Source organism: Molothrus aeneus, chromosome 6, assembly GCF_037042795.1.
Source record: "Molothrus aeneus isolate 106 chromosome 6, BPBGC_Maene_1.0, whole genome shotgun sequence".
Lineage (NCBI taxonomy): Eukaryota > Metazoa > Chordata > Aves > Passeriformes > Icteridae > Molothrus > Molothrus aeneus.
In genome coordinates, this window is record NC_089651.1 from 39,226,086 (window position 1) to 39,239,622 (window position 13,537).

The 13,537-nt window shown below is 39.3% G+C and overlaps 1 protein-coding gene across 4 annotated transcripts in view; it reads left to right on the top strand.

Moving 5' to 3' along the window:
- The first annotated feature begins 798 nt into the window (after nt 1–798).
- Nucleotides 799–13,537, top strand: part of MIA2 (MIA SH3 domain ER export factor 2) — a 36,492-nt gene continuing 23,753 nt past the window's right edge. For 2 of the 4 annotated variants that reach the window (XM_066552392.1, XM_066552394.1), the window contains exons 1-2: nt 10,670–10,777; nt 12,171–12,302. In XM_066552392.1, the coding sequence (XP_066408489.1) occupies nt 10,751–10,777; nt 12,171–12,302 (159 nt within the window). In that variant the 5' untranslated portion in view covers nt 10,670–10,750. Of the gene's footprint in view, nt 914–2,453; nt 2,588–3,857; nt 3,945–4,258; nt 5,412–8,529; nt 8,734–8,887; nt 8,989–10,669; nt 10,778–11,093; nt 11,185–12,170; nt 12,303–13,537 lie in introns of those variants that run through there. The other 2 variants (XM_066552391.1, XM_066552393.1) reach the window with 2 other exon arrangements.

Consider the following 13,537-nt stretch of genomic DNA (forward strand, 5'->3'; position numbering starts at 1 on the left):
CATGTAGCATAATCTAGACAGAGGATTGAGTAGTATAGTCATGTATGTGGTAGCATGTACTTCAATAATCTTATTAGCATACTTAGGGTTGTGCTTTAATATTTAAATATTTAAACCCTTACTGAGGCAGAAGTTACTTTCTTGGCCATGGTGTCCTTCAAAGTTCCCGTAATATGATTTTGTTATTTTCTGTTCAGCTCTTCAGGGCCAAAACAGGACCATCCTATCTCCACCGGGCCTCCTCCAGCCCACTCATCCTTTCTTGACGTCAGCTATGCAGAAACACATCTGCAGAGATAAAGCAGAAGGAATGTGGTGTAGGCTGTAGATAGTAGGCTGTCTTAGACCTTGCCAGGTTTCTTGGTCATCACACTACAGCATCCTAAAATCACATGAAAGAGGTACATTAAAAATGCATTCATAATCCAGAAATAATCCTAATACAATTGCTGTTGAATTTCCCCCACCACAATCTTGTACAAACTCAGTACAGGAGAATCTATCTGAGAGAGGCTAAATTTTTATTTGACCAGAACTACTTTCTTTGTATTCAAAACATTAGCCTAGCTATCAGAACATAGTTAATTATTAATGCATGTGTATAATCAGGACACCTGACTCTGCAGATTGTTAGTAGGTTAGCACAGTGTACTTCTGTTTAAGCAGATCAGAGAAGGAAAACAGGATTGAAAGTTTACTTGCAATGCTTTGTTAGGCTAAGGAAAATGTAGAATATTCTTGCTAACTGCACATCCATGCAGTTTCCACAGTTTCAGTGCATTCTGGATTTAATCTAAAATGTCAAGGATCTTGGATCAGAGAATTCTGGTTTTAGTAATTTCATTTGCAGCAAGTGTGCAGAGCACAAAGATACTTTCAAAATGGAAGAAGTGTGGTGATCCGGAATGTGAGAGTAAGTAAAAATTTGTTTTTTTCAAAGGGAGTCTGTGGTGTATATGTAGCTATTGGGAATCATAATGTCGAAATTAGCAATGAAACAGACTGAAAATGAGTAGCCATAGCAAATGTTTGTGGTTAAGTTTAAGAGAAATAGGCTTAAAATTTTAAAAGAAAAAGAGGGAAAAAAAGACTTGCTGGATTGTTGTGTAAGGTTATACAGATCAAAGTTCAGTAAAAATATTTTTGAATAGCTCGTTTTCCTCAGGTGTCCCCAAAACGGGCAGTATAAAACAGCTTTAAAGTATTTTTAACTAATTCTTTACAGGTACAAAATAAAATAAACAAAATATAAATAAAATGGTAGGTTATAAACTGAGAAAGAAGACCCTTTATCATGTGTTTATAGTACATTCATAGCCCATCTGCAGAACTCTTGAGGTTTTTTTTCTACCGGCAAACTGGTTTGGGATTTCTTTTGTAATCCTTCTTACGAAACACCCTTTACAAAACACTGTTAATATTTACTCTTTACTTATTTTTTATTCTTTTACATGAAGTAAGTGCTGTAACTATTAATTGTGGTTCTCAAAGAGTAAATAACTCTGCAGGAGGCAGAGCCACTGAGTCACAAGTGGACAAATGTCCTGTTTACTAACCACTGATTACCATTGTGAAACCTGTCATAATCATAGTTGAAGCTGTTTCTAACCTGTTTTCATTTGTTTAGCAGACTTAGGTGTTGTATTTTCAATGTCTTTTCAATCTTCCATTTCCCCTGAAGTGGGAGAGACCTTAAATTTCCTCTGATAATGGATTTCTATTTTCTTGTGGGAGCCAACTTCAGTACCAACTCCAGTAGGTTTTGGATGTTCAGAAGGATGTTCCTCAATCTTTGTGAAAGAGCATGTGAAAGGGGCTCCAAACTGACCAGAGCACATTACTACTGAGTGGTTTCTGTGGGGAGACTGGGGTGGAGACAAAGAAAACTTAAAATAATTCAAACTGAACTGGAAACTTCAATTTTAACAACATGTGTAAGGTTTATATTCCTAAAATTTAAGTATTTTCATAATAAAATAAATGTATTCAAAAAAGAGGACAAAATCCCTAAAATAATTACCAGATCTAACTTAGAATTTCTGAAATATAAAATTACAAATATCCCTGGGAAATACTTTTTAGCTGTTTAGCCTAAATAAATGTTAATGTTAATTTAATTACTTTAGTAGATTAGTAATTGCTAATCCTGCATACATTCTTTCTATTTAAGCATTGAAACCTTGGCTAAAGAAGCACCTAAAAATGTCCATATAGGACAAAAGCTTTTCCCCTTGATGTCTGCAGTACATGGGAAAGAAAACAAGACAGGGCTGCTTTTTGCGTTAGTTGATTTCCACGTGATGATATAAATGGATTAATACTATAACAAAGCACATACATAAAAATGTTTGCTACTGCAATTCATCAGTATTTGATATATATCAGATTTCTTCAGTAAAGTGACTTCAGATAAAATGGATGCTGCAGTTGTTTATTTCTTTCCATTATTCCAGAGGCAATGAGCCGAGTTCAAGCCACTACCGACTACTTAGGGCCTGACTGCCGGTATCTTAACTTCAAAACAGGGGAGGAGATCATTGTATACTCCAAACTTTCAAGGGAAAATGAAAACTTGTGGACAGGAAGTGTAAGTAATTCAATCTGAAAGATTTTCCCCATAAATATTTTAGATATAGTAATAGCATAACAACCACAGTCTGCTTGCTTCTAAGGATCTTCTATCTCTTTTGGAATATTAACCAGCCATGGATGAATATAGTATTTGGGTCATTGTTACCATCTTTATACAGAAAGAGAAAATCCAAATCCTGGCAAAGATCACTCATAGAGAAACAAAGTCAAGATCCAAATACAAGTTTTCTGCTTCCTTCATCTTATCATTTGGCTGTAATTATTTAATCTGGTTCCCTTGAAAACACTCAGATCTATCAGGTCAGGTTCCTACCTATAGGTCTGTGGGTAAGACATCCAGTATTGGGACCTGACTTCATAGTTCAGTGGTTAAGGAAAGCTCCCAGAGAAGTTATCATGCATATTTAATAACTTGGAACAAGTGTCAATGAAATTAGAACAGTCATTTAAGAAGGAATGGATGCATTGATCCAAATCAAGTTTTATTGCTAGTAAAACTGCCTAAGTGCTTCAAAACTACCAGACATTAGTACATTTTTTGGGCAGGTTTTTTTTCTGTAAATAATCTGTCACATCTATTGTATAACAACGAAATTCTGTCTTCCTTTCTTTTTCATCCAAGTGTATCTTTGCAAGTACCTCACTATTCCTTGCTTGCCAAGATATATCCCTCCATTAAAGGCTACATGCAATGGTTTGATGTAAAGACAGCAGTGTTTTTTTGGCCAGAGGGACTTGATTCTTCTGGCCTCTATCATTAACTTATTTTCTGTAGTGTTGCCATCTTCTTTGTAATTTTCTCTTGAGCTGCAGCTAGTCTCATATCTGAATTTCATATCCTATTTTTCTTGTAACTCAATATGGGTCATGAGTTATTAAGGCATGACACTTTTCCCACTTGAGACAATGGGAAATTTGCAGCCAATTTTAGTAGGAGCTGGCTGTGACCCTTGGTGCACACAGCACGGTCTTCAGCTGTGTGCTTTAAGGCTACTGCTTTGGTACTGCACAAACACATGTTCATAAAAATAATACAGAATATAATAGCATGGAGTAATATCCTTCCTTTTGCTTTCTGAAATGGCAAGGGGAACACTTCCATGAAGGAAAAATAAACCAATTATTTGACAAAACAGAATTAAGGAGATAGGGGGCTGTTCTATAAGCTTATTGTTCGTCCATACTTTTCCAGCATAGGTGCAAATCCCTAACATATATATATCACTGAAGTTTAAATGCTCTTATTAGTTTTATATTTTTTACAGAAAGGAAAGGATTTTGGATATTTCCCAAGAGATGCTGTGAAGGTTGAAGAAGTTTTAATTGGAGAAGAAGTTGAAGTGCTCACTAAGGTAAATCAACATCACTAGATTTTCCAATGTAGTTTACAACAATTGAAAATCTAATATCCAGTTAGAAATTCAACTGTTGATGGATTATTTCAGATTATTCAAAATGTGTATTTATAATTGTTCCAGTTGCATCTTTATTGTTCTCTAAAATAATTTCTATAGATATAAATATATCTAGATCTAGATATATAACCTTTAGGAATAATACCATTAATTACAGTTCTTTGTGTAAAGTTATAACAGAAAGAACAATGATATATTTTGCTGTAGAATTGCACATTAGAACATTCTAAAAGTTAATATTATTCTTTTAGGAAACTGATTTCCTTTGTCTTCATGAAGATAAATACAATTTTGAAAATGAAGATAACACATTACATGATCACAGAAAAGAAAGTGAATATTCATTGTCTGATGCAGAATCAAAACTGCATGAAAACAAACTCTTAAAATATACAAGAGACCCCATACAAAATGAAGAAAGAACTGAATCAGTTTCTGAAAATGACTCAGAGGATTATCACATTCAGGAGTCTGTAAACAAAAAGTTGGTTAGAAAAGATGATACTGAAGAGCCACAAACGCAAAACAGTCTCCCAGTAGAACCTGTTCAAACTCAATCTAGTTGGATTTCAGGATGGTTCATCACAGAAAGTGAAAATGATGAAGAGCCCTTAAAACCTGCTACTGAATCTTCAGAAGCAAATAATTATCAAGGGAGAAAAACAGAGGCAGCAGCTGAAAATTACAGTTTCACAGATTTACATGAGTCAAGTGATAAGGAGGAACAAGAACCCCCTGCATCTGGTTGGTTTGAAGGTGGACTGACAAGCTTTCTGTATTTTGGTGAAAAGAATGAAGATGATGATTTGGCATCAGAAAAAAATGATCCACAAAACCATGATGTCTCTGGTGTGCCTGAGCACTCTAGTACTGAACAGGAAACAACAGTCACTGAGGTACTGCCAGAAGAAGAAAAGAGTGGAAGCCAAGAATCCAAATCAAATTGGTTTAATTTGGGTTTAAGTAATGTTCTTAATTTTGGCCATACTGAGGAAGCTACAATTGCTACAGAGGACCAGAGAAGCAGAGAAACAACAGATCAAGCAAATAAGAATGAGGAAGAGCAGAGTTTAGACCAGAAAGAATTACATATATGCACAGAATCAAAGGAAATAGTTAGTGCGGTGACAGATGAAGGAGATGAGAATATTGCACAAGAAATAAAAGATTCAAACAGTAACAGGCCATATCCTGGGGAGGTACCAGCATGTGCACATGCTCTTAATGACACCAAAAACACCTCAAATAGCAAAGAATCATCTTTTGATACACTAACACGTGACAAAGAGAAGCCAAATGAACTTAACAGTTCAGAAGAAGACTTGGTATCAGAAAGCCAACTGCTGAGAAATACTGAAGCTGAAAAGAAAAATCAGGAGTCAGAAAGCAGACATGGCAAATCAGGTTGGTATACAAATATCTATGATACTTTTATTAATTATAATATGGGCAAACATGATAATCAACAGGAACATGAATCAATTGCATGAGCCCCTCCAAATTGTGATCCCTCAGACATAAAAAATACAGGAGAAAAGCCTGAAATATCTGAAGAACAAAGCCATTGCTTCTCTTTTAGTCATTTTGAGGACATACTGAAGTTTCTGAGTTCAACAACCAAAGAAGGGCAAGTACAGCATTATGGGGAACTACCAAGAACTACAAATAATCATCTGGGCATCAAAAAGACCTCATGTGACAGTGAACCGAGTCTTAGTCTGAAAACATCCAAACTAGTCAAAGGTTATGGTGTACAAAAAATTCAGCATCCAAAAGCCATTTCAAAATGGATAGTGCTGTAAAAGATGAAATTCACAAATCAGAGAATAAAAGTGTCTCACAGAGTTTTTATGAAAACATCAAATATTTCAGTCAGGACATTTTTAATGATGAACATCATCAGAAATCTGGGGAGTCCCAAGAACTGACTCCAGACCACCCTCTCTCTCCTCACCTCTCATTGAATGGCCTCAGTTTAAAAGGTAACAAAATTTCCAAAGAAACTGGCCATTTGGAAAAATATGGAGTTTCAGAATGGAAGGTAAAAACTGATAGCTGAGAAGAATTAAGTTTCCATAATAAAGACAGAGTTTGGTAAGCCTTGGTAAAATACCACAGGGCAAAGAAACTGAAGGCACTTCAAATCAGAAGGTTAAACATAGCACATCAGGTTACAGTAACACAAATACCTCCACAGAGAATGATCTTTCCTGGTCAGCTGGCAGTGTGAAGTAATGAACAGGGCAGTGGAGAAAAAACTTCAACAAAATCTACCAAATGAGTAGAAGATTGGACAACTTTTGATGATCTTGCTAATAGCTTGTCAGAGAGAAACAATAAACTGAACAAATTCCTATAAATGTGCAACACCACCAGGAAGGTGGAGGAGAACTAAAAGAGGAAGATTCATGTTCCCTACATCAGTTTCTGGTAACAGAGAATGGACAGTCTTAATCTAGATCTCAGGAAGAAATATAAAAATTACCTGTGACATAGTAAAACAAAATATTACTCTACATCCTCAGATTTAGGCCAGTCAATTCAAATCACCATGACAGTGCAAGATACAAAAGCATAGAAAACTAATCTGAGTTTTGAAAGGCATACTACTTCAAAAGACAAAGTAATACTAGTCTTCAGCTGAATTCATGTCCAAAAAAGTATTTCTAAAGCAAACTTATTGAGAATAAAAGCAACAGTCATGTGATATAAGTCTGACCAAGTGTAAACTTTGACCCTTGGAGCTCTCTAAAATACAAGACATTTTTAAAGAAAAAAAATAGATAGCTAGTGTCTTCTAAAGCCATTTAACTAGAAAGTCAGACTGCTATTAAAAAACTGGATTAATTAAATCCTGGCAACCTGGGATTGCTCGTAAACCTGGCTGATAGAGTAGACATTGAAAAAGAAGATGATGGTGTAACTGAAAGGATGAGTAATGCTGAACAAAAAATTGCTGCTACTAAAACTAGTTAGGAGAAGAAAAAAGAAAGATTCTGAAAATAAGAGTCAAAATCCAGAAATACAAATAATAGCAATTATATTCTAACAAAAAGGATTTCAGTAGTATTTTTACTAGACAATCAGAGTTCTTTGAAAATACATTTAGTAAAACTAACAATTAACCCTGTCAAAAAAAGTCTAAGCATTTATGTTTGGTCAAAAGACCCAAATGAAAATAGAAGTGACATTAGGACCAGTACACTTGAATACTACACAGAAGAATGAGAGGAGGTTGAAAGGAATCTGATCAATGCAAGATACTATTACTAAATATAGATAAGATGCAGAAAAAACCAAAACCAGGCAAATATTGTATGATAAACAGATTTACCAACCCCATTAATTACATTTCAACAATTTTATTTGAATTAAAACAAGATGTTAAGCAACCCTTAGAGTATCTCTGTGATGGAAGCAAACTGCTGCAGCAGCACCAGCAATTTGAAAAGATTCACAGTGAAATCACAGCTTACTCACCTAAAGATAATGCTGTGTGGAGGGAACAGGTCATTGTGTCTGCACAAAAGGGGCACAATTTGGACACTGAGCAGGAAAATTATACAGAAAAAAGGAATGTTCTTCTAGAGCTGCCAGAGCTTTTGTCTGCTATAACAATTAAGTGTGCTGTCCAAACTGCAGCTCAAGTTACTAGAGTAATGTTTCACTAACAGTGATTTAGCAAGAACAAAATATCCTTTGTTGGCAAAAATAAAACCACAACAGATGGAACATTGTCTCCTTCTGGTGATTTAAAATGAAGAGGTAGTGAGCCTAACTCATAACAGTTATGGACTGATCTATGATATTTCGAGGATCTGATAACACAAGTTGAGTTAATATAATGGTAACAGTTTCAGAGCAAATTACTCCTCTTGAACTACTGGACTACTTCTGATGTGTATCTTTGGCCAGTACTGTCTTGAAGCACATGACTAAATTTAACAATCTGGAACTTTTTTTCTTTGTGGGTAAGCACGGTGTGGGGTTTTTTTTGCAAGCAGTATTTAATTGGCTTCAGGCATTTACTCCAAGTTACTAAAACTGAGGCAGCCAGGTGCCTTCAGTCATACTTCTACATGAACATGCCTGTGGTTTCTTGTATTTTGCAGGGAAGCTTGGTATCTTGGAATTTGTTCATTTTTAATCCGCCATGGTATTTTCAACTGTTCTCGCTCTAAAGCTTACCACCCCACTTGTATTTGGATATAAAAAAAGAGACCTATTAATCCTGACCAGGGAATCTACAGACTATCAAAACCAAACATATTTTTTCCTGAACACTTATTTTTTACTTACTTTACTACAATGTAAATTTTGCTTAAAGCTCTGTCCTTCAAATTCTGAGATCATTATTTGTATAGTTTCTTAAGTCATACATCTGTAGCCCATTTACTCTAGTGTTGGGCTTTGAGGAAAATAAAAACAAAACAAAAAAAAATCTCTGTAAAAGTTAATATCTTATAGGAGTAAGTTGAATCCTCTAAAAGTAACCATGATTTCCCTTCACAATTATGTGCAGGAGTAGGCAGAAGAAAGCTACTAGAAGAAACACCAGAGAAGGAGCATGAAATGTATGTAGCTGAAGACAGTGATCAAGATTCAAAAGCAACAGCCATTGCTTCAGTAAATTCTGAAACAAAAATGGACAGTTCAGCATTTGACTCTGAGGCTGATGTCAAAATGTCTTTCTCTGATGCCATCCAGAACTATGTTCCAAGTAATGGTAAGTGCTACGTTCCATAATTTTGAGGAAAATTAATTTGCAATCTTAAAAAAAAAAAAAAAGCAAAACAAAAATAAATTAATCCAGTTGGAATTACATGAAATTGACAATAGGAATGTAAAACCTCTTGTTTTATTCCTCATGATCTAACCAGAAGGAGGCTGGATACAACAGATACTTCTGTGCTTGAATGTTCTGGAGTTCAGAGAAACAATAAAATCTGCATCGTCGGCAGTGGTGATTATCATCCAAACGGTAAGAATTCTTTCAAGGTTATAACATCAACATTAGTGCAAATTTAAGCCAGCTACTAGTTATGTTCTGCAGTGAAACTCCTAAAAATTTTTTTTAAAAAATCCTTTTAAATAAACCCTCCACAGTTCCCTGCTTCCAGGGTTATCTGATGCCAAATGAGACAGAGCGCAATGTTAGGTCAGCTGCTCATCATCTGCCCTTTTGCAGGGCAGAATCTGATTAACTTAGGGTATGAGGATTTGGGGTTTTGTTTTGTGGGCTTTTTTAACAGGCAGGAAACACCTGAGTGGTGTTTTTAATTTTTTGTTTGGTTTTGTTTCTTTTTTTGTTTTTTTTTAATGAAACTAATAGCTCCCTCTAATAGTTTCATTAACATATGTTTCATAAAACTAATATATAGTTTCATAAAACTAATATATTAGTTTCATTTAAAATTCTCAGAACAGTACTCATTAAATTTGCTTAGACTTAAAAAACTGGGCTTATGATGAATAAAATAACCAGACAAGTTCCCTTTTTAAAGCGTATTTTCAAAACCTTGATTCACAAATCCTCCCTCATACGTAATTGCATTAAAGATACGTTTCTATGCAAAACATATATATAAAATAGAAATGGGGTTATTATTGCTATGGAGGTGTCTTAAACATCGAAATGTAGTGCAGAGTGAAGGTGAACCTTAAGGGTCACAACTGCACAAGAAACAACGCTGCCAGAGCACCGCGAGGAAAAGGCAGCTGTTCCTGCACTGTCTGCTCTAAATAAGAGAATGGTTGCCGGTGAAGTGCCATTTGGTAAACTTCACTGTGGTGCTTTGGTTGAATTTTGTTTAGATGGGGTAATTGAAGTTTAAGAACCACATAAATTTATTTCTGATTTCCAGTGTATGTATATAGAATACAGTTAATTTGTAGTTTAGGATGAGGAAAACGGAGGGGCTTTGTCCCTCCTGACTGACTGCAACTCACTGACAGGTCACTGCTATGGCCAAACTCGTTCTTGTACTATTTGATACAGATAAAAAGCTAGAAAAGGCACTTCCACCTTCCACCTATCCTGGTCCCTTAGGTTCTTTGCAGTCCAGTCACTCACCTTACATTGTAAAAGTCGCTAGCACACGGGGGTTTTTTTTGTTTGTGTTTGGGGGTTTTTGTGGGGTTTTTGGTTTTGCGTTTTTTTTGTATGTTGTTGCTGTTGGGGTTTTTTTTGTGGGTTTTTTTTGTTTGTTTGTTTTTTGGGGTTTTTTTTTGTTTGGTGATGGTGGTGGTTTTTTGTTTTGTGTTTTTTGTTTGTTTGTTTTTAAGTAGTTAAAAAACAAAACCCAAATCAAATTAGCGTTAATCTTAGTGAATGAGACGAAGAAGAATCCTTTGCTATGTGGCATTGCATCTCCCCATACACCTGCTACCAGCAGCCCGCTAGGGTCATTTTTAGCACAGGCACTCGGCAGAGCTCGGGCCCGCCCAGCCCTGCGCACCCGGGACCCACCTGCGGCGGGGCCGGCAGTGTCGGGCAGGGCCGGGCCGGGCTGGCAGTGCCGGCGGGGCGGGGCGGGGCGGGGCGGGGAGGGCAGGGCAGGGCAGGGCAGGGCCGGGCCGGGCCGGGCCGGGCCGGGCCGGCAGTGCCGGCGGGGCGGGGCGGGGAGGGGAGGGCAGGGCCGGCCCCGCCGCCCGGGCCGGGACACGCGCGGCGGGCGGCCCGCCGGGAGCCGGGCCTGCCCAGGGAGCTTTATTGCCGTGCCACGGCTGCCGCCCAGGCGGGCATGGAGGCGGCCAGCGCCGCACGGGAGGTGAGCTTCTCTGAGCGCAACTTCAGGGAGGAACAGGAGCAGGTTCCGCGGGGCCACGTCCGTGTTGGTGGGCGCACGCCGAGTGCAGCTGCCGGTGCCTCCGGCCGGCGGCCCCCGCGCCCGGGGAGGGTCTGCCGGCGGAGGTCGGGAGCGAGAGCCGGGCCCCGCGGCTGCCACCTGTGCCGTGCGCCCCCCGGTAGCAGTGGTTCCTCCCCGCCCCCCCGGCGGGCAGTGGTACGGGCCGGTTGTCAGGCGGCGGGCCGGAAGGGGCGCGCGCCGCCCGCGGGAAGATGGCGGCGGGCGGGCGGCGGGGGCCCGGGGCCGGCAGCGGCACGGCCGGGCTGTGGCCGGGGCTGCGGGACAGCGCCCGCCGCTACTGCGGGCTGGCCTGGGAAGGGCTGCGCTGGGTGAGTGACCGAGTGACGCGGGGCTCGGCGCAGCCCCCGCGAGGGCCCAGGTCTTGTGCAGCGCTGCTGCCGAGGGGCTCGGGCAGGGGAGAGACCGAAATTAAGGCTTAAGTGCACAGTACCGTGTCCTTAGGCACGGGTCACGTGTAGTAAATTGGAGCCACATGGAGCACGTCGTATCTTTGAGCAAATAGATCCGTTTACAAATGAAACGCGAGTGTATCGAAGTGTTTAAAATGTGTTAAATCACCGTTGTGTTGAGTATGTTATTTTAGCATGAGGTTGGTTGAACAGGTTTTTCTACCAAGCAAGTTTTCTAGGAGAGAGTTAAGAAGTACTTGCTATTGTTGATTCTAACAGCAGTGAAATGTGTAAGACAGCTCAAAGGAGAATTTTCCATAGTAAATTCTCAGTACCTGAAGAGGCCAACAAAAAGGCTGGAGAGGCACTTTTTACAAGGGGCACGTAGTGATAGGATAAGGGGGGATGGCTTTAAACTGGAGAAGATGACTTTAGGTTAGATAAGAGAAGGAAATTCTTTGCTGTGGGGGTGATGAGGCACTGGAGCAAGGTGTCCAGAGAAGCTGTGGATGCCCCATCTCTAGGAAGTGTTCATGAGCAGGCTGGATGGGTTTTGAGGAAGTAGGTCCAGTGGGAAGTGCTCTTGCCACTGGCAGAGGGATTGAAACTAGATGATCTTTTAGATCCCTTTCAACCCAAATAATTCTGTGATAATTGATAGTCACGGAAAGAAAAGGTTTCAGAGCTTTATCTGCTGGTTTTCATGTCTTGTGGGAACTTTCTTCCTTCACCTGGTAAATCTGTCATTTAAAAATCAAATGCTTCTGTTAACCATTTTCTCAGAGTTTTGGAAAAAAATAGATATACAAGCCTTGGAAGTAAACAATGTCAACATGTAATGTCTGTTTCTGTGGATAATATTAGCCTCTTTTCCTTTAGCTGAAGCTTTTTACTTTACTTTTCAGGCTGTGGCTTCACTGCCTGAAGATATGAGACCTGGGCCTGATCTGTATGGTTTCCCGTGGGAAATAGTGATTTGTGCTGGCATTGTTGGAGCCTTGACAATTCTGCTGTTCCTGTACAGAAGTTATCAATCAGTAAGTGTTGTGGTCTAACACCAGAGAGCAACTAAGCACCACACAGCCACTCTCTTGCTCCCTCTGTCAGGTTGGAAAGAGGGAGAGAATCAGAGGACTAAAAGTTAGAAAACTTGTGGGTTGAGATGAAGACAGTTTGATAGGAAAAGCAAAAGCAGTGCACGCTACAAAGCAAAACAGAGAATTGATTCACTGCTTCCCAAGGGCAGGCAGGTGTTCAGTTGTCTCCAAGAAAGCAGGGCTCCATCACATGTAGCAGTTACTCTAGAAGACAAACTCCATCACTCCACATACTCCCCCTTCCTCCTCCTCCCCTTAGCTTTTTATGCTGAGCATGATGTCAGCATGGTGTGGGTTATCCCTCTGGATAGCTGAGATCAGCTGCCCTGTGTCCCCTCCTAGCTTCTTGTGAACTTGCAGCCTCCTTGTGGGTGAGAAGCAGAAGAGGTCTTGACTCTGTGTGAACACTGCTCAGCAATATCTAAAACATCCATGTGTTTTCAGTGCTTTTCAGCACAAGTCCAAAATACAGTCCCATGCCAGCTACTGTGAAGAAAATTAACTCTATTCCAGACAAAACCAGCATGGAAAGTGTTCAAGTTACTTGCAGATACATAGAGTGCATTAATAGTTTGCATTGAAGTTGTTATCCTTCCTGTTCAAGATAGATAATGCTTCAGAGTTTTAAATCTATTGTGATTGAATTTAGAATTTCACTAAAACAGAAGTTGAAAAGTCTGTTTTGTCAAGATAATAAGTGTTTGAATATGTAGTGAGTGACTGTTGTAAGAGGAAATGCAATGAAACTCGCTGCAGTAAGGCTTCCTCTTTTCTTTTTAATTTCTACACTGGACTTTCAAAGTCAGCCCTTAAATTATTTTCACAGGATACAGATGTCTTCCCTAGGGTGTATGTATTGATATCTCTGTGACTAGCTTGACCATGGCCAGAGCAGCTCAGGTCTTTCAAGCAAAAGCAATCCATGTGGTTTCCTGTCAAGGGAGGCATTTTACAACTCTTTGAACAGTGATGCCTGGATTCTGTTTATTGCAACACTGGAACACTGAACCAATTTAACTGCGTGCTCTTTGTGAGCACTAATCTGATGACTTTGAGAGTTGCAGTACTGAAACCTTTCAATGCACAAATCAGATTATATTTTTGAGGTAATGCCTATCTTCTCTCGAGAATAAGTAAAGATCTGAGTAATAAAAGTTGCCTACCGTACTTTCCCT